The sequence below is a fragment of the Chiloscyllium plagiosum genome, chromosome 25 (genome assembly GCF_004010195.1).
Source record: "Chiloscyllium plagiosum isolate BGI_BamShark_2017 chromosome 25, ASM401019v2, whole genome shotgun sequence".
Taxonomy (NCBI): Eukaryota; Metazoa; Chordata; class Chondrichthyes; order Orectolobiformes; family Hemiscylliidae; genus Chiloscyllium; species Chiloscyllium plagiosum.
In genome coordinates this window covers 36,293,236-36,311,827 of record NC_057734.1, presented here as the reverse complement: position 1 = coordinate 36,311,827, position 18,592 = coordinate 36,293,236, and the positions used below count along the sequence as shown (strand labels likewise).

Here is an 18,592-nt window from a genome sequence, read left to right as displayed (position 1 = left end):
GTGTCGGTGGAAGGGTACTGTTGGGGACGTCTGGAGAGGAAAAACTGGAGGGCTTGGAGGCCCTGGTCATGGCGGATGGAGGTGTTGAGGGATTGGATATCCATGGTGAAGATGAGGAGTTGGGGGCCGGGGAAACGTAAGTCTTGGCGGAGGTGGAGGGCGTGGGTGGTGTCTCGAACGTATGTGGGGAGTTCCTGGACTAGTGGGGATAGGACAGTGTCGAGGTAGGTCGAGATGAGTTCAGTGGGGCAGGAGTATTCTGAGACAATGGGTCGGCCAGGGTGGTCAGGCTTGTGGATCTTGGGAAGGAGGTAGAACCGGGCAGTGCGGGGTTCCCGGACTATGAGATTGGAAGCTGTGGGTGGGAGATCTCCTGAGGTGATGAGGTTCTGTATGGTCTGGGAGATGATGGTTTGGTGATGGGGGGTGGGGTCATGGTCGAGGGGGCAGTAGGAAGAGGTGTCCTCGAGTTGACGTTTGGCTTCAGCGGTGTCCTTCCCTGCTCAAACACTGAACTTTTCTTTGTCATCACTCTGCTATGATCCTGTTGTCTGGAATTTTCCACCTAGAATACTATCTCTATCCACTCTCAGTTAGAGAAGGATGCCTAGCTCAACTCAACCTTTAGCAAAGAAAACAAATACTGTTTCATCTGTTGAAATACATTTTTAAAATTACACTTCTCCTAAATTAAAGTGTAAATGCTATTGCTATCAACATACTCAGTGGGTTAGTACATAGTTGCAAATAATTACTTCTAATGTTACAACAGGATTATGGATCTGAAGAAGGGTCATTGGACCCAAAATGTTAACTCTGCTTTCTCTCCACAGAAGTTGCCATCCCTGCTAAGTTTCTCCAGTAATTTCTGCTTTGTTTCAACAAATGTTCTCCTTGCTTCCTATTTAATTACATATTTGCAAAGTCACAGTTAAAGATAATTTAAAATAGTATTTTTAACTGAAATAATGAATGTTTATTCTGTCTACAATTGCAATTTCAAGAAAATGGGCAGCTATTCTAAAACGGAAATAAAATCTATTTTGAAAAGTAAATTAGAAGCAAACTTATAAGAGAAAAAACAACAGTTGCATATTATCTCAGCTTACAGCAATGATTTAAATGCACTGCTATACTGTACCTGCCCTCTTGTAAAGCTCCGGAGATGCTGAAGAGACCAAAGTCAGTAATTATTATCTTTCCATTGTCATAGAAAATATTCTTTGACTTCAAATCTTTGTGAATAATTCCTTTAGCATGTAGGTAACCCATTCCCTTGAAAATAAAAACAACAGTTTTAAGTATGTGTGTAGCGTTAATTGCAGAGAAGACCACAGAGCAAGTATTATGTTTTCCCATGGTAAAAATATTATGCAAATTAATCACCAAAACAAGTAACATTGTATTCATTTTTTAAGGAACAGTGGACAATATTAAATGATTTAACACTTAAAATAATAAAATTCACCATTTTGTTGCAATGATTTCAAGTACTTTTATATTATTGTGTCCTTCTTATTACAAATACTAAGTTTATGTTTTAGGATTGTTGCTCATTTTTCAGGTAAAATGGGAGAATGAGCAGCTCAGCATTCTTCCTGACAACAATGTTGGGTGGTGAGGTTGCAATGGGGACAAGAGGGGCCCAAACCAAGTGCTTTACAGAGAAGGTGCAAGGTCCTCACATCGGTGGATAATGGCAAGACCATCTGTGCTGACGTTAGGCCCAGACTGTCTGCCCAACAGAGACCCTCCAGGGTAAAAATGGCAGAAGAGATAAGAAATACTAAGTGCCACCTCTGACACATCCTATTTTCAGAATAGCCCGTTTTGGTTGGGATGTGGTATTCATGGAGACTCGCTGGCCATTTAAATGATTAGCTGGCCCCACTTAATTCAGATTTTGGAATTTGGTGTCCGGAACCTGATGAGTGGAGATGAAACTTGATAAGAGTGGATCTGTTCTTAGTGTATTTGTTTTGGATTGTCAACGTACCCCTTTGGAGAGCTGACTGACCTCTCTGGATATGGTCCTAGTATACTTGAAGGTTGGGGTCAAGGATTCTTTGAGAGCAGCATCAAGTATCCTTTGGATAGGAGGGTCATGGATCTTTGGGGGAGGGGGTTAGTACTGCGTAGGATTGTTAACTGCGGAGAAGATTGTGTGTAAAAGGTGCATAAACCCCTTGGAAATTTAAACTTGTCAACCTGTGTCAAGATGCATCAAAGCAATCATAACCTGTTAAAATGTGTTTTTAGGAATCAGAGTGCACTTCTTGATAAAGTGTAGAACAAATGATTACAGCCATGGATGAGGCTTTTTTAAAGACATAGTTTGCAGCATATAACTTAGTTTAAGGTGTAAGTTGTTTTCTAAATAGTGGTTAATCAATATTGCTTTGAGTTTTCTTCTTTGAATAAAGCTCTTAAAACATGAAATATTTTTATGTGATCCTTTCAGTCACTGGAAATTTAAATATCTTTCAAAATTTGGATGTGAACATAGGAGGTATGGTTAGTAAGTTTGCAGATGACACCAACATTGGAGGTGTAGTTACCTCACGGCACAATGGGATCTTGATCAGATGGACCAACGGGCCAAGCAGAGGAAGATGGACTTTAATTTAGATCAATGCGAGGTGCGAGATTTTGGAAAGGCGAATCAGGGCAGAACTTGTACACTTAATGGTAAGGTCCTGGGGAGTGTTGCTGAGCAAAGAGACCTTGGAGTGAAAGTTCATTGTTCTTTAAAAGTGGAGTCACAGATAGAGAGGATAGTCAAGAAAGCATTTGGTATGCTTGCCTTTATTGGTCAGAACACTGAGTATAGGAGTTGGGAGGTCATGTTGCAGCTGTACAGGACATTGGTTCGGCCACTTTTGGAGTACTGTGTGCAATTCTGGTCTCCCTCCTTAGGAAGGATGTTATGAAACCTGAAAGGGTTCAGAAAAGATTTGCAAGAATGTTGTCAGGGTTGGAGGGTTTGAGCTTTAGGGAAAGGCTGAATAGGCCGGGGCTATTTTCGCTGGAGCATTGGAGGCTGAGGGGTGACAATGTAGAGGTTTATAAAATCATGAAGGGCATGGATAGGATAAATAAACAAGGCCTTTTCCCCGAGGTGGGGGAGTCCAAAACTAGGTTTAAGGTGAGAGGGGAAAAATACAAGAGAGACCTAAGGGTAACTTCTTCACACAGAGGGTGATGTGTTTATGGAATGAGCTGCAAGAGGAAGTGATGGAGGCTGGCACAATTACAAAGTATCTAGTTGGTATATGAATAGGAAGGGTTTAGAGGGATATGGGCGAAATATTGGTAAATAGGACTAGATTTATACAGGATATTCATGGACGAGTTGGATTGAAAGGTCTGTTTCTGTACTGTACATCTCTATGACTTTAAGTCATAGTTTCAATAGATATCATAACACTTGGCACACCTTCACAATCTCCTGAGCAATCTGTCTGGTCTTGTTCACATCCAGCACCATTTTAGCATCTCTAACAACAGAGTACAGAGTTCTTCCCTTGCAGAGGCTGGAAAATAAAAAACATGCAAATACTAAATGGCTGTAAGCCTTAATGGACACAATGGAGATTTAAAATAATTGGTGACACCTATCAACGTATAAACTACTAAAAGTTAAATTATAATTTTATTTTTGTTTCATAAAAATCATATTTTAAAATTTTAATAGGCTCAGCAATATGTTAAAAATGTGAAAATCTATTAATCCTGAGATCATAAAATTTGGTCAATAAGAATTTAATAAGAACTAATGATTACTATATTGTCCTCTTGAAATATATTTACACAGAACAATCTCATGTATTAATTTATTTATCAAAATGTATTTGTTTATCAAGAAATAGACGTCTGATGAGGGGGTGATACTATTCTCTCAGGTACTTCAAAAGATATGAATATAAAGCATTTCATCTTTTACTTTCTCAAAGGCCCAACTGCAGCATGTAAGATATTGATCTTTGAAGATTCCCATTAATGTTTCCTTTGGAGACTGCAGATCTCAATCAAATTAGCTTCAAACCATGCCCATCTGTTGTATGTAATTGTACAAGGGTGTTTGATATCATATCAACAGCAAACCATTTGAACTAGTAGCTTAACACCTGTGCCTAAAGAGAATCTAGCCTCCTAAAAGCAACTCAGGCAACGGGTTTCAAGTAACGTATTTAATTAATTTTGACACATAAATTCTGAAGAGCCATTGTTAGTTTTAAAACATTTGACTACTTCAACAATCTTGATTCCTTGAACATTTTGCAGGGTTCATACCTTACAATGTGACAGTTGAGTAATAGAATATTTATGAAGTAGGTGAAACAACCTTCACTACGAAGGCTAAATGAGTCCTTATAATTTCATAACGGAAAAGGATGCAAGCTAAGGTAAAAATCCCATGTCTAGTAGAGTTTCCATGTAGTCACATTAAGGTAATGTGATTTTTCATTTATTAACCCAGCTTTTCTGTCTGTAATGCTTTTGGAAGGATGGGATGCTGTTTGAATCTGAATATTGATTTGTTGTCTTTAGTCATGGATTAAAACAACTGACAAATTTTTGTACTGAGTTTTGATGAATTTCTGCATGCAATTGGGTAATAATGGGATTCCGGTATTAATATCCACCAAAGTACTCATTGAAATGGCTGTCATGAAAAGTGGTTGAATGCAGGTAAAAATCCTTATTTCTTGTTTGGAAACCCTTGTAGCATAAAATTCTGAATGACAGTGGCTGCAATGCTGCTCTGATAAATACAGTCACTGCAAGAGTATATTATTACTAAAATCCTTATTTTTCAATTTCAGAAGGTCTACAATCATGTTCCAAACAGAATGTGTTTGTGCAACTCCTATGGATTTGTCAAAAGAAAGTTCAATAACTTGCTATTTCATAGAAATATATCAGAATTTATTTCGCTGTAATAGTGGAAGTATCCCCAAAAGGTTAAAAAAATCCTTTTTGCAGTGAACATACCTAATGATTGCATCGTTTTCGCTGGAAATTGAGTCAGGATCAGGTTGTCAGCAAGCCTGGTGTCATATTTGACCCAGGGGTTAACCTGAACTACATACTGCGCCATCAGTAGGACTAGCTACTTCCACCTCTGCATCATCAATTTCCTTCTCAGCTGCTGAAATCCTCATCCATGACTTTTGTACCAGCAGGTTTGACTATTCCAGCATCCTCCTGGCAGAGTTAGCTACATTCAACTGACTTTAAACCTGAAATCATCGAAAACATTTCTTGTACCAAGTTCCGTTCACCCATCACCCTTATGCTTGCTGATCTATACTATTTTCCAGTCCAGAAAAACATGGATTTTAAAATTCTCAGAGATATTTCCAAATTCCTCCATGACCTCTCCTCAACTCTGTAGCTTTCTCAATCCCTATAACTTTTTGATAAATCTGCACTCACCTAGTTTAACCCTCTTCAGTAACCCTAATTTTTGACTGCTCCATATTAGTGTCTGCAGTTTCAACTGCCTAGGTTTTAACCTCTGGAATTACCTTCTGACACTCCCTCTTCCTTGCTCTTCCCTTATATTTCCTTATATAACTTGGTGTCTTAGTTTGCTTTATGAGATCTGAACATACAAATTAACAGCAGAAAGAGGCCACTTAGCCCCTGAAGCCTGTTCTACTATTAATTAGGATCATGACCAATCTGATTACTTCACATACCATCAATAACCTTTCAACTTCTTACTAACTAAGATTTTCTCTACTTCTGCCTTTAAAATATTCAAAGACTCTGCTTTCACTGCCTTTTGAAGAAAAGTTCCAAAGACTCAGCAGCCTCTCAGAAAATATTTTGCCTCAACTCTGTCTAAAACAGGCAGCCCTTTAGTTTTAAATATTGATCCCGAGTTTGAGATTCTCCACAAAGGAAGCATCTATCCACATCAAACCTGTCAGGACCTTGTTTCGATCAAGCTACTTCTTACCCTTCTAAACTCTGGCAGATACAAGCCTAGTCTAGATTAGAGTGGTGCTGGAAAAGCACAGCAGGTCCGGCAGCATCTGAAGAGCAGGAAAATCGATGTTTTGGGTAAAAGCCCTTCATCAGGATACAAGCCTAGATTGATGATGCAGAGGTGGAAGTAGCTAGTCCTACTGATGGCGCAGTATGTAGTTCAAGTTAACCCCTGGGTCAAGTTAACCCCTGGGTCAAACCCCAGGTTTGCTGAAGGGTTTTTGCCCGAAATGTCAATTTTACTGCTCCTTGGATGCTGTCTGAACTGCTCTGCTTTTCCAGCACCACTCTACTCCAGAATCTGGTTTCCATCATCTGCAGTCATTGTTTTTACCTAGGATACAAGCCTAGCCTAACCAACTTATCCTCATATGCAAACAAACCTGTTCTTGGTGTTCGTCCTGAAAATCTTCTCTGAACTGCTTCCAACCCATTGCTGCAGGTCTGGAGTGACATGTAAGCCAGACTAGATGAGGATGGTGGGCCGGGTGCTGGCAGGTGGGACTAGATTGGGTTGGGATATCTGGTCGGCATGGACGGGTTGGACCGAAGGGTCTGTTTCCATGCTGTACATCTCTATGACTATGACTCTATGGTAGGGTTCCTTTCCTTAAGGACGTTAGTGAGCTCAATGTTTTTTCCAACAATCAGCAACGGTGTAGATTCTTATATCCAATTTTTTTTTCAAACTCAAATTCCACCATCTGCTGTAGTGGAATTTGAACCTAGGTTCCCAGAACATTGGCTGAGTTTCTGGATTGATAAATCCACCAATAATACCATTAGGCCATCACCACCTCGCAACTCTTCATAATTTATGTTTCCACCTACCTTTGTGTCATCAGCATATTTAGCAACCATACTTTCAGTCCCTTTATCCAAGAAATTGTATAAATTGGAAGGAGTTGAGGCCCTAGCACTGTTCTCTGTGACACACCACACGTTACATCTTACCATCCAGAAAATGACTTGTTATGACTCTTCTCTGTTTACTGCCAGCCTGCCCAGCTTCTATCCATGCCAATATCTTACCCCTTCATGACACTGTCATTTTCCACAATAATTTTTGATGTAGCATTTTATCAAATGCCTTCTGGAAAGCTAAATATAGTACATCCTCAATCCCCTTTGTCCAAGGCATATGTTGCTTCCTCAAAGAACTCCAAAAGGGTGTTTTCCATTTCACAAAACAATGTTGACTCTGGCTAATAACGTGAATTTATCTAAGTATCCAGCTACAATTAATTTCATCTCACATCTCCCTTATGCGACAAACGTTACATCAACTAGCTGGTAGTTTCCTGTTTTTTGTGTCCTTCTCATTTTGAATAAAGAAGCTACATTTGCCATTTCCTTTCTAAGGGCTCTGTCTACAAATCAAGGGAGCTTTGGGAAAATTAAAACCAACACACAAACTATCTCACCAAACACTTCTTTTCAGATCATGGGATGAAGTCCATCTGGTCAGTTCCAACAATTTGCTCAGTACCATTTCACTGGAACTTCTGAAGAAGTGTTATACTGGACTCAAAATGTTCAATCAGTTTTTCTCTCCACAGGTGATGCCAGAACTCTTGCATTTCTCCAGTACTGTGTGTTGGTTCAGACTTCCAGCATCTTCAGTATTTTGTTTTTATTGGATGCGAATGCCTGCTTAACGCATGTGCCTTATTTTCCATTATTAATTCCCCAGACTCATTTTCTTTAGACTAACACTTATTCATTCTTTTTCTGAATATCTATATCTATACACTCATGATTTGTTTTCATATTTCTAGCTCACTTGCTCTCTATTTTTTCTTCCTTACTCAACTTTTAGACTCCATTTAAGTACTTTGGGGTGTATTATTTCATTTAAAGGGGCTAATTCAAATACAAGTTATTGTTGTTGAGGTCAAGTAAAGACTAACTTCTGTTGCCAGGAGCCAGCTACTTGTAAGTCCTCAGCTCCTCTCCTGGCAACAGACCTTGCTTGCAGAATCAGAGGAAATTATCTAAACACGGACTAGCTTTCTCTCAATTTTTCTATTAAATTATTTGTTCGTGGGTACCTTCCCGTTCTGTTGCTGTTTTATGAATACATTTAATTTCAACACTGCTATGAAATTAATTTGCATTAAGATAGTTAAAACTGACAATAAACAGCAGACCTGCCAGCAGGATTGGGAAGTGACAAAGCAGGGGCCTAAAAAAATTGATTTGCAAAGATGGGCTGAACTCCACTATCTGCTTCAATGGCATCTTTATAATTTTGCCAATGGGAAAGCGAAATTCCTTTGTTAAGATGGATGCCTCCATTGTGTTCCAATAGCTGGCTGTCACACAATCAAAACCCCCACCTGGGAAGAACTAACAAGGTTGTCCACTTGTTAGAAAAGGGTTGATACATCAAAATAGCTTACAAGATTGAGTTCTCTCTCAACAGCTTTTATACAGGATCAGACCCAGAAATAACTGCACAGAGGCCAGTATCCTGCCACCAAATCAGCCTTTATTCACATGTGCATGGTACATGACCAGCCAGCTCAGAGCCGGTTCCTAGAATGAGGAGATTCTCTGAGTTTGTTTATATCTGTCAGTCAGGACTCCCTGCTTAGCTCAGGTTAACAATCCAAATCAACGATCTCATAGACAATGAAATCCACCTGGCACTCGTTCCAATTACTACAGACACCATGTGTTACATCACTGAATACAGAATTTAAATTTAAAAGGAACTTCAAACATCATAGCACTGACTCTGGGAAAAAGATTGATTCCAGTTAAAAAGAAAAATGCCACACTTACTTTGGTTGACATACCATTGGACCTTCAGACTATGAAAGGAACATCAGAGTATAATTATCTTTCTTATGGGAATTTAACATTTTCTTTAAACATTACACGTTTGGGGGGAGAGAGAGAGAGTGAGAGTGTGTGTGTGTGTGTGTTTGTGGCGGGGGGGAGGGAAATGTGGTTTCAACTTCTAATAATGTTTACCTGAGTCAGTATTTTAAAATAATAAAACTATCTGTTCTCTTGCTCACTCAAAAGTTGTAGCTGGCTTGTACACATTGAATTGAAAAAGAAACACACTTTTTAAAAATTAAAATTGATGTACCAATCTCAAAAATGGACTGCAAAAATGAATTTATTCACCCTTCGAGACCTAAGTTGTAAGAAGCGCAAATGTAAATACTTAGCTTAGACTGCTGTTCCCATTGCACCCATTGTGGTCTTACCTTAATGTAGGTGTTCAGTAGGTGTTTATATATTTTGTTTCAGCATAATCAAATGAGGCATTCACCTCATCTTTTTTCTGAGATGATTCTTTAACTTAAATTATACTCAAACCAGTAAAAAAAACACATGTAAAGGTAAGAGTTTTGTTTTCATAGAAAGAATCAATAACTCATTTTTTGCCAGACAAGAGGAAAAATCAGGATATTGCCAGCTAATGCTGAGGGAGAATCCGATTTAAGGGTATGAGGGGTATGGATAGAATGTCAAGGAAGGAACTTTTTTCATTAGTATTGGGGCCAATAACCAGGGACATAGATTTAAGATAAGAAGTATAAGGCCAAGAGGAGATGAGTACAATAGAAATGCTTTCTCTCAAAGGATTGTGGGAGTCTGAAACTCACTACTTGAAAGGTAGTTGAGTTGAAAACTCTTGTAACATTTAAGCAATTTGTACATATTCATTTGCACAGCGTTAGCCTCTAGTACCATAGGGCAAAAGCTTGAAAATGGGATTAGTGTAGTCAGATCTTTGTTGATGGCTGTGGATATGATGGGCTGAATGGCCTCCTTCTGTGTTGTAAACATCTATGAGCTTGAATACGAATGACAATCTAAACACTTTGCTTGTTAATATTCCTCAATTATGAACTTCAATCTTGGCCACAAATAGACTTCAGTCTATATTTTCACTGGGGTATCTGTTCGTATTTCCAAACTAATGTCACTTTCTTGGGCGACTTTCTTTAACATATATTTGTTTTTTGAATCATTTAGCGTGTAAAAATGTTCCTACTGTCCCTAAAATAATTGGTTTACATAAGATACTATTATTTAACTTACCCTCATTAAGAGTTGCCCCACCCTTCTGCAACTTGGCCTAAGGGCATGAAAAGTAATCCTAGAGGTTCTATTATTTTTCAAGCTAATGTTCCGATCATTAACAAATTGAAATTTCCAGTGTCATCTCAGATTTTTGTTTTGCAAACATCAAGCAATAAAAAGCAGGCACCAAAAGTGCAGTGCAATGTCACAGTGGTGTTGCGTATTGTCCCCAAATCTAGGCCTAAAATATCGTGATTTTGCTAATTTAGGTGACGGCAGAGAACTAGACTGTGTGTTGAGATCACTTAAACAGAGTTTCCGTGTAATACACTTTAGTCACAATTCTGGTGGACATTATGGCATGTGCTGAGAGCTTCGATTAGCTTCCTTCTAATTTAATAGCGACAGACATGCCACCATTTGGAATTGAACACTACTTTTCTCTGGTTACAAAGCTATACATGTATTCATCAATATGTTGTTTTGATGACCATATCCAGGTAGCTGCTGAATGTGGAATTGACAATTTCAAGGAAGACAAAATCATGGTTGGAACTTTCTAGAGACAGAAAAAATCCCATCATTCAGCAGAATTTTGGCACTCAGTGAAATCCAAGACCATATTTTGATAATGGCAGCGAATTAAAAAGTGACTGCAGAGACTTCTGCCCTATTAAAGATTATGGTCCACCTGCCCCAGTCAGTGGTGTTATTGCTAGTAGTGATCTTTGCAAGATTGCACCTGGAGATGAGGGCACATTGATGGCTTTGTCTCCCTAAAGGTGGGTAGGTTGGGAGGGAGTGAAGATGTAAATTCAAGACAGGCAGCCTATTGTGGGGGCTGGTGGGGACAAGGGCAGTTTATTGAATGGGTCAGCTTGGTGAGAATGGGGAGCACCAGTGAAATCAAAGGGGGCCTTTGATAAACTAAAGAATACCCAAAAAGGTCTTCACACCCCTAACATCAGAAATCAGCTGGTAGACCAGCAGGATTTACCTGTCAGTATTCACATGCAGCAAAGGCTTCTCCAACCATATGCAAAATGTTAGTAGGATCAAGAAGAGGCTCTTAATTGACATCAAGGACTTCAACTGAGCTCCAGGTAGAAGGTCCATCTGCCACTTTTCCAACTGCTGGCAAAATGGCAAGACAGCAGGAAGATGTTGGCAATGGCACACAATACCTTCCCAATTTATTTTACTGCATCCCAGTCTATGCTCAATGCATAAGAAAATACAAACTAGGAACAAGACTAGGCAATTCAGCCCCTCTCAAGCCTGCTCTGCCATTTATTACGAGTGTGGCTGATCTCATCTCAGCCTCAATTCCAGTTTCCTGCCCACTTTCCATAACCCTTTAACCCATGACTAATTAGAAATCTGTATCTCCTCTTTAAATTTACTGTGTCCCAGCATCCACCACACTCTAGGTAGTAAATTCCAGATCCATGACCCTTTGATATAAGTAATTTTGCCTCATCTCTGTTTTAAATTTGATGCACTTTATCTAAAATTGTGACCTCTTGCTCCAGATCGCCTCATATGAGGAAACATACTTTCTATGTCTACTTTGTCAATCCCCTTTAACACCTTAATAATTAAATTGGATCACCTCTTATTTGTCTAAACTCCACAGAGCATAAGCCTAAACTGCTCAATCTCATTTTATAAAATAATCACCTCATCTCTGGAATCAATCTAGTGAACCTCCTCTGAATTGCTTCCAATGCAACTATATTGCTCCTCAAGTAAGGGCACCAAAATCACGTACCATAATCCAGATACAGTCTGCACAGTTGCAGCAAGACTTCCCTGCTTTTATGTGCTATTTCTTTTGCAATAAATGCCAAACTTCCATGGGCTTTTGTTATTACATGCTTTATCTGCATGCTAGTTTTCTGCAATTCATGCAGATCCCTCTGCAGAGAAGCTCTCTGAAGTTTCCCTCCATTTAGATAATAAGTTCCCTGTCTATTTCTCTGATCAAAATGCATAACCTCACAATTATCCACATTAAAGTTCACCTGCCAAATTTTGGCCGACTGACCTAACATATCCATATCTATTTGTAAATTTATTTCTTCATCACAACTTATTTTATGACCCATTTTAATGTCAATTGCAAATTTGGCGATAGTACTTTCTATCTGCATATCCAAGTCATTAATACAGTCTGTAAATAATATGTATCTAGTCTAAATAGTCTAAATTGCAATCAGGGTGACACAGAGACTCCATGGTTAGTAGCACTACCTCACAGCACCAGGGACCTAGGTTCGAATCCAGCTTCAGCTGACTGTCTGTGTGGAGAGTGCACATTGTCCCCGTGTCTGCATGGTTTTCTCCGAGCGCTCCAGTTTCGTCCTACACTCCAAAGGTGTGCAAGCTAAGTGGATTGGCTTTGCTAAATTGCCTATAGTGTTCAGGGATGTGCAGCCATGGGAAATGCAGGGTTACAGAGTTAGGGTAAGGGGTGGATATGGGTGGGATGCTCCTCAGAGAGTCAGTGTGGACTAGATGGGCCAAATAATCTGCTTTCACACTTTAGATTCTGTAAGTCTGTACCTAGGTAACTTTGTAGCTAACACGGCACCGTAAGCAGTAACTCTGTAAACTTTTCACTGTACTCATGTGAGTACACGTGACAATAAACCTAATTCTAATACTGAACACAGTAGTAACATCTTGGCAACCAGAAAAAAGCCCCATTTATCTCTGCGTGGTCTGGCAAAATATAGCCCATGTTTTGCAAGATGTTTTTCAAGTGTTTTTGCACAGTTTTGTTTTTAGTAGTTTTATTTTTGTTCAGCTTAGTTGGTGAGAAGGCTTGGTGTGATGAGTAATGGCATTGCCAAAACTCAGAAATCTGCTTCATCTGCTTCCTTACGTGAATCCTACTATATTTAAAACCTAAAATCAAAGACAAGGAATCTGTGAATGCCAAATAACTGACACTGTGAGGCCTTTCCATACCACCTGCCATCTTCTCACATACAAATATAGGCACTGTACATTTATCTGCAACCTTTCTAAAGAGGAAATGGAGGAAATTGTGCACTTGTTCTGATTTGAACTGGAGCCAAACTCCATCATAGTTACTTCATAGCTAATTGCTGTGTAGGTCATTTCAGCCCCTCAGGCTCATTCCAATATGTTGCACTGTATTTCTTCACCAATGGTATACTTAGGTCAACAAGGACTTAGGAATTTTCCTACCGATCTCATGTATTATGTAATCAGAAGGTGGTTCATGTGTGGAATGAGCTGCCAGAGGAAGAGGTAGATGAAGGTAAGGTTTAAACATATAAAATATCATTTGGATAGATACATGAATAGGAAAGGTTTAGAGGGATATGGGCCAAGTGAAGGGAAGTGGGATCAGTTTAGTTTGGAAAATCTGATTGGTATGGATGAGTTGGACCATAGGGTCTGTTTCTGTACTTTATGACTCTATGACTAGATCTCGAGGTCTCTGCCATTATCAGAAAGCTTCAAGGAAGTCATATGTGCCAAATAAGCAGAAGTGTATCAGATTGTATTGGGCCTCGCTGCGAAGCTGGGCCATGAGCAGGTGTGGTGTAAAATTCCAAGCAGTGGAATGTGGTGAAACGGTTAAAAATTATGTCCCAATACATGTGTGAATCTAACCGGAATGGAGGTGTTGCTTAGTCCCGTGTGAATCTTATTACACACCTCCCCGTGTGAATCTTCTTATCTGTATGTAACCAGAATGGAATGTGTTTTTTAGCCTTGCTCTGCTGTTATTATCTGTATGTAACCAGAATGGAATGTGTTTTTCTGCTGTTCACATGAATGTTTATATCTGGAAAAGAGTATATCAGCCGGAAAAGTCTCCAGTTCGGTGAGTCTGCTCCGGGGTTACGTTTAACCGCCGAGCGTGGGTTGTTGGCAACCGCTCTACGAGAACTGACGGCTCCCAGTTTTGGTAACATGTAGAGTGAGTATAAGCCAGACCCATTCTGGCGACGCTGCGGGGAATAAAATGCCCATATTCTAGCAGACTCGCCTCTTGGTCGTTTGTTCTGTGTCAGACTACTCTCCTACGAACCTGACCTTGAGAATTTTTTAAAACAGCAGGCCAGAATGCTATTATATGCAAAAAGCTGCTGTGCAGACTATATTCCAGTTAGACAGGGAGTCGTCAAAGAATAAAACTATGCATGAGTGAGTAATAAAACCACTTAATGCCTACCTCAATCTGCAAAGAATGTCTCTGTTGAGCTGACTGAACATAACAAACTTACCCAACAACAATGGGAAAGGATTGATAAATTCATACTTACATACAGATTTGCAGAAAACTGTGAAAATGACAGCTTAAAAGATGAATTAACAGCACAAAATTGTTATTGGAATATTGGATGGTGCTTTATCTGACCATTTGCAGTGGAGAATTGATTTAGCCTTAACATAGGTAATTCAACTGAGCAGTCCAGCTGAGGCCAAGAAGCAAAATCAATTGATGATTTGGGGCGTCAGAAGAATTATATTCAAAAAAGAACTGACTCGGTGGAGTATGTTAAATTTGTAAACAGAGAAGCAGTCCTACAAAAGCAGGAGAGACGATGTACACATCCATCAACTGGTATTGATGTGGTAGCAATAAAGCACAGGCATGAAAGTCCTTTTTTGCCAGATGCGGAATGCTCATTTTGCAGGAATACGGGTCACTCACAGGTTCAGTTGTAGCAAGAAGTCTGTACAGAATCAGCTAAAAGAAGAGGTAGTGGCATAGAGGTAATGTTACTCAATTAGTAACACAGAATCCTATTCTGAAGACTGGGATTCAAATGCCATCCCAGCAGATGGTGAAATGTGAATTAGACAAAAAAAATCTGGGATATAAAGCTAGCTTCATGGTGACTGTGTAGTCACTGTTGATTGTTGTTTAAAAGATCCACTTTGTTCACTAATATCCTTTTAGGAAGGTAATTTGTCATCCTTATCTGGTCTAGTCCACATGTGACTCCAGACCCACAGCAATGTGGTTGGCCTGAAGGGATGGCCAAAGAAGCCGATGTCCCATTGAAGAAGTTTTTCAAAATAAAATGCTTTCAAAAGATGGCAAGACTAATGAAATGGAAGCCATGAATGATTTGAAGATGAATTTCATTAGAGGAAAGCAAAAGCAAGTGGAAGATAATGGAATATCCCCTAGTTTGGAAATCAAACACTTCAAATTATAAACAAGTGCATTAGTTTTCTTTCTTTTGAATGTTGACCCATGGTTGGAGTAAAGTTCCCTTCGCAAACATGTAAAAACGTTCCATGGGCAAAGAGATCATATGACAACCGAATGCAACCCTCCCTCCTTAACAGAAAAAAACATAAAGACCTGCCGACCAGAATTCTCGTTAAACTGGAATGCCTGTATGACTTACATCTGATATGCAGAGCTCAGAAAAAAAGAAAGCCTTGGAGATTAGCTTAAAAAACATCAGTGCCAAATTTTCACAGCTGTTCACAGAACCAGGAAAGCTGAAGTCAGCGTACCATATGACTGTACATCAAAAATTAAGCCAATGTGGCTGTTTACATCCAGAACAGTTCCTTATCCACTTTGCCAAAGATAAAGAAGGAAATTGACTATGTTGACTCAAGAGATTATTTATTGGTGACAGAACCAACCACCTGGTGCTTGGGGATGGTACCAATGCCAAAGCCCAACGGATCTATCAGGAGCTGCACAGATCTTGCACAGCTGAACAAACAAGTTGAACATGCAGTTTGTCATTGTCATCTGTGGATGAGAGCTTCGCAAAATTGGGAAAGAGTTCAATCTTTGCAAAGCAAAATGTAAACAGTGATTTGCCCTTTGATCATGAGTCTAAATTGCTCACAATCTTGATTGCACCATTTGGAAGGTTTAATTTCAACCATACTTTGACATAACAAGAGCATCATAAATTTTCCAGAGGACGATGTCAAGCATCCTAGAAAGACTGGATGGAGTTGTATGTCAAGTGGATGACGTCCTATTCCACAAATCCACTCAGGTAGAATGCGACTGCAAGCTATGCTACAACACCTGCAGGATGCAGGACTTAAATTCAACAAAAATGTCAATCCTTACAGCCAACTGTCAAGTTGCTTGGGCATATTGTGGATGCATTTGGTATCAGTCATCCATAAAAGAGAAGAATAATCTAGAAGTTTCCAGTTCCTCATAACGTGACTGACCTGCAGAGATTCATGTAGATGACAAACTTAGTTGGAATATTCTTGTCCAAACTAGCTATTATCAATGAGTTACGATGTCAGACCTGGCAATCCTGCTGACTGCTGCAACTCAATTTCTTGTTGCTTCCCCAATCACAGGCTGCTACACTGCCAAGTTGACTGCTGACAGGCTTACTATGAACCTATTAGCAGCAAATGCGAGAGGGGAATCAGCACATGGTTGGAGGAGCAGCTCTGCAGAGACCTTGGCCATTCTAGAGGGGGCAATTCTTTTCTGATTGGTTTATCTTGTGACTGAACTTTCCTGGGCATCTTGAGGAACTATGGGGGCAAATTAATCTGCTGGTCTCATTATTTTCAGCATTGGTCTGACTATTCCAGAAGCTGTATGAATGCATCACACCTTCTGTACCAGTCTTTTTCTCTGTTAGTATAAAGACAAAGCCTTACAAGAAAATGTTGAGATCAGTTGAAAAAAAGATTTGAACTTAAAAAATAAGTAGGTTCATATGTAAGAATAAATCAAATATTTCATAATACATTGTTTCCTGGCCCTCTTGAGGGATCATGCAGTGTGAAGCACAAGTCTTTTTTTCATATATTTTCTTATCTGTCATTATCCGCTTAATCACATATATCCACTATTGAACTAGTTTCCGGAGGAATTCAACTGAGGTCAGTTCACTTTCAGAATCCAGTAGTCTGTTTCATAAAATCTCTTATACGCTTTTAACCAGATTGAGGTTTTCTGTTTTCTAGCTAATCTATTTAACTCTGCTGACAATATCATTTATTATAAACATTTAAAGCCTGTTATAAATGACTACATATTTCCTCATTAACATGATATGCAGCGGAACATAGAATAGACTGAAGATTTTAGCTTATCTTTAACTCTTACTGTCCCAGCTTTAAGATTCTATAACCATTTACAAAGGCATTGTAGTCTAACTGCACCATGGCATAGAAAAGTAATAGTAGGAATTTTAACTACCCCAATATTAACAGGAATAGTTCTAATGTGAAAAGAATTGAGGGAGCAGAATTATTTAGCCATGTGCAGGAGTACTTATTTGGCCAGTATGCAAAAAAACTCAACTAGACTGGGTGTAGTTCAGAATTTAATTTTAGAGAATGAAGCTGGGGAGTTAGATGAGATGGAAATGGGAAAGCATTTTGGTGTTAATGATCATCACCCACTTAGTTTTAATTTAATTATGGAAAAGGACAAAGGTACACAGGAGCTAGAATTCTAAATTGGGGCAAGGCTAATTTTACAAGGAGTAGCAATAAAACAGCTGTTTGAAGATAAATCAATCTCAGAACAGTTACAGGGATTCAAAGGGATCATTCAAAGAGTTCAGAGTAAACATGTTCCCACAAAGAAAAAGGAGGATAGTCCGCTGGATGACAATGAGGTCACAGGGTCATATAAGGCAGTAAAGGAAAGCTTATGTCCCATATTGAGGAGTCATTATGACTGAAAGCCAAGAGAAGAATGGAAAGTGTAGGGATAAAATCGAAAAGGAAATTAGGTGTGCAAAGATAGAGCATGAAAGAATATTAGCAAGCAAAGTCAAGATGATTCAAAAGGTGTTTATAAATGTATTGAGAAGAGGATAATTAAGGCAAGACTAGGGTTCATAAAAGATCAAAAAGAAAACCTGTATGTAGGGAAAGTTTTTGCTACGGTTCTTAAAGAACCATATTAATGCACCTGTCTTTAAAAAAAGAGAGGGACAATACGGTGCTGTAGCTAAGGAGGAAGCCTGTGAAGTATTGTATGGACTAAACCTAAGAAGAGAGATTGTATTAATGGGATTAGCATCCGTGAAAGTAAATAAACTACCAGTGCAAAATGAAATGTATCCCAGGCTGGTACACAAGCCAAGGATGAAAATAATGGAAGGTCTGACCATCAAGTCCTGTCCTCAGTGGCATAAGAGACTGGAGGATTGTTAATGTTACACCTTTGTTTAAAAAGGAAGTGAGATGCATCTGACTGACTTGATTGAATATTTTGACAAAACATTAAGGAATCTTAATGAGGGTAGTGCAGTTGAAGTGACTGGTCTATCTGAATTTTCACAAAGCTTCCCACTCTAGCCCACTGATGAAAAAAAAAAGCCTATCCGATTTTGGAGAATGCTTTTTATAGTGTTCATAGAGATATACAGCAGTGAAACAGATCCTTTGGTCCAATTCGTCCATGCCAACTAGATATCCTAAATAAATCTAGTCCCATTTGCCAGCATTTCACCGATATCCCTCTCAACCCTTCCTATTCATATAGCATACAGATGTCTTTTAAATGTTGTAATTGTACCAGCCTCCACCACTTCCTCTGGCA

The 18,592-nt window shown here is 39.2% G+C and overlaps 1 protein-coding gene across 2 annotated transcripts in view; it reads right to left on the bottom strand.

Moving 5' to 3' along the window:
- The window catches only part of ksr2 (kinase suppressor of ras 2), a 423,089-nt gene that overhangs the window by 44,086 nt on the left and 360,411 nt on the right, over window positions 1-18,592 (bottom strand). For both annotated transcript variants that reach the window (XM_043715875.1, XM_043715876.1), the window contains 2 exons: window positions 3,437-3,533; window positions 1,142-1,275 (listed from right to left, as the gene is read on the bottom strand). In XM_043715875.1, coding sequence (XP_043571810.1) covers window positions 1,142-1,275; window positions 3,437-3,533 — 231 coding nt within the window. The remainder of the gene's footprint in view (window positions 1-1,141; window positions 1,276-3,436; window positions 3,534-18,592) is intronic.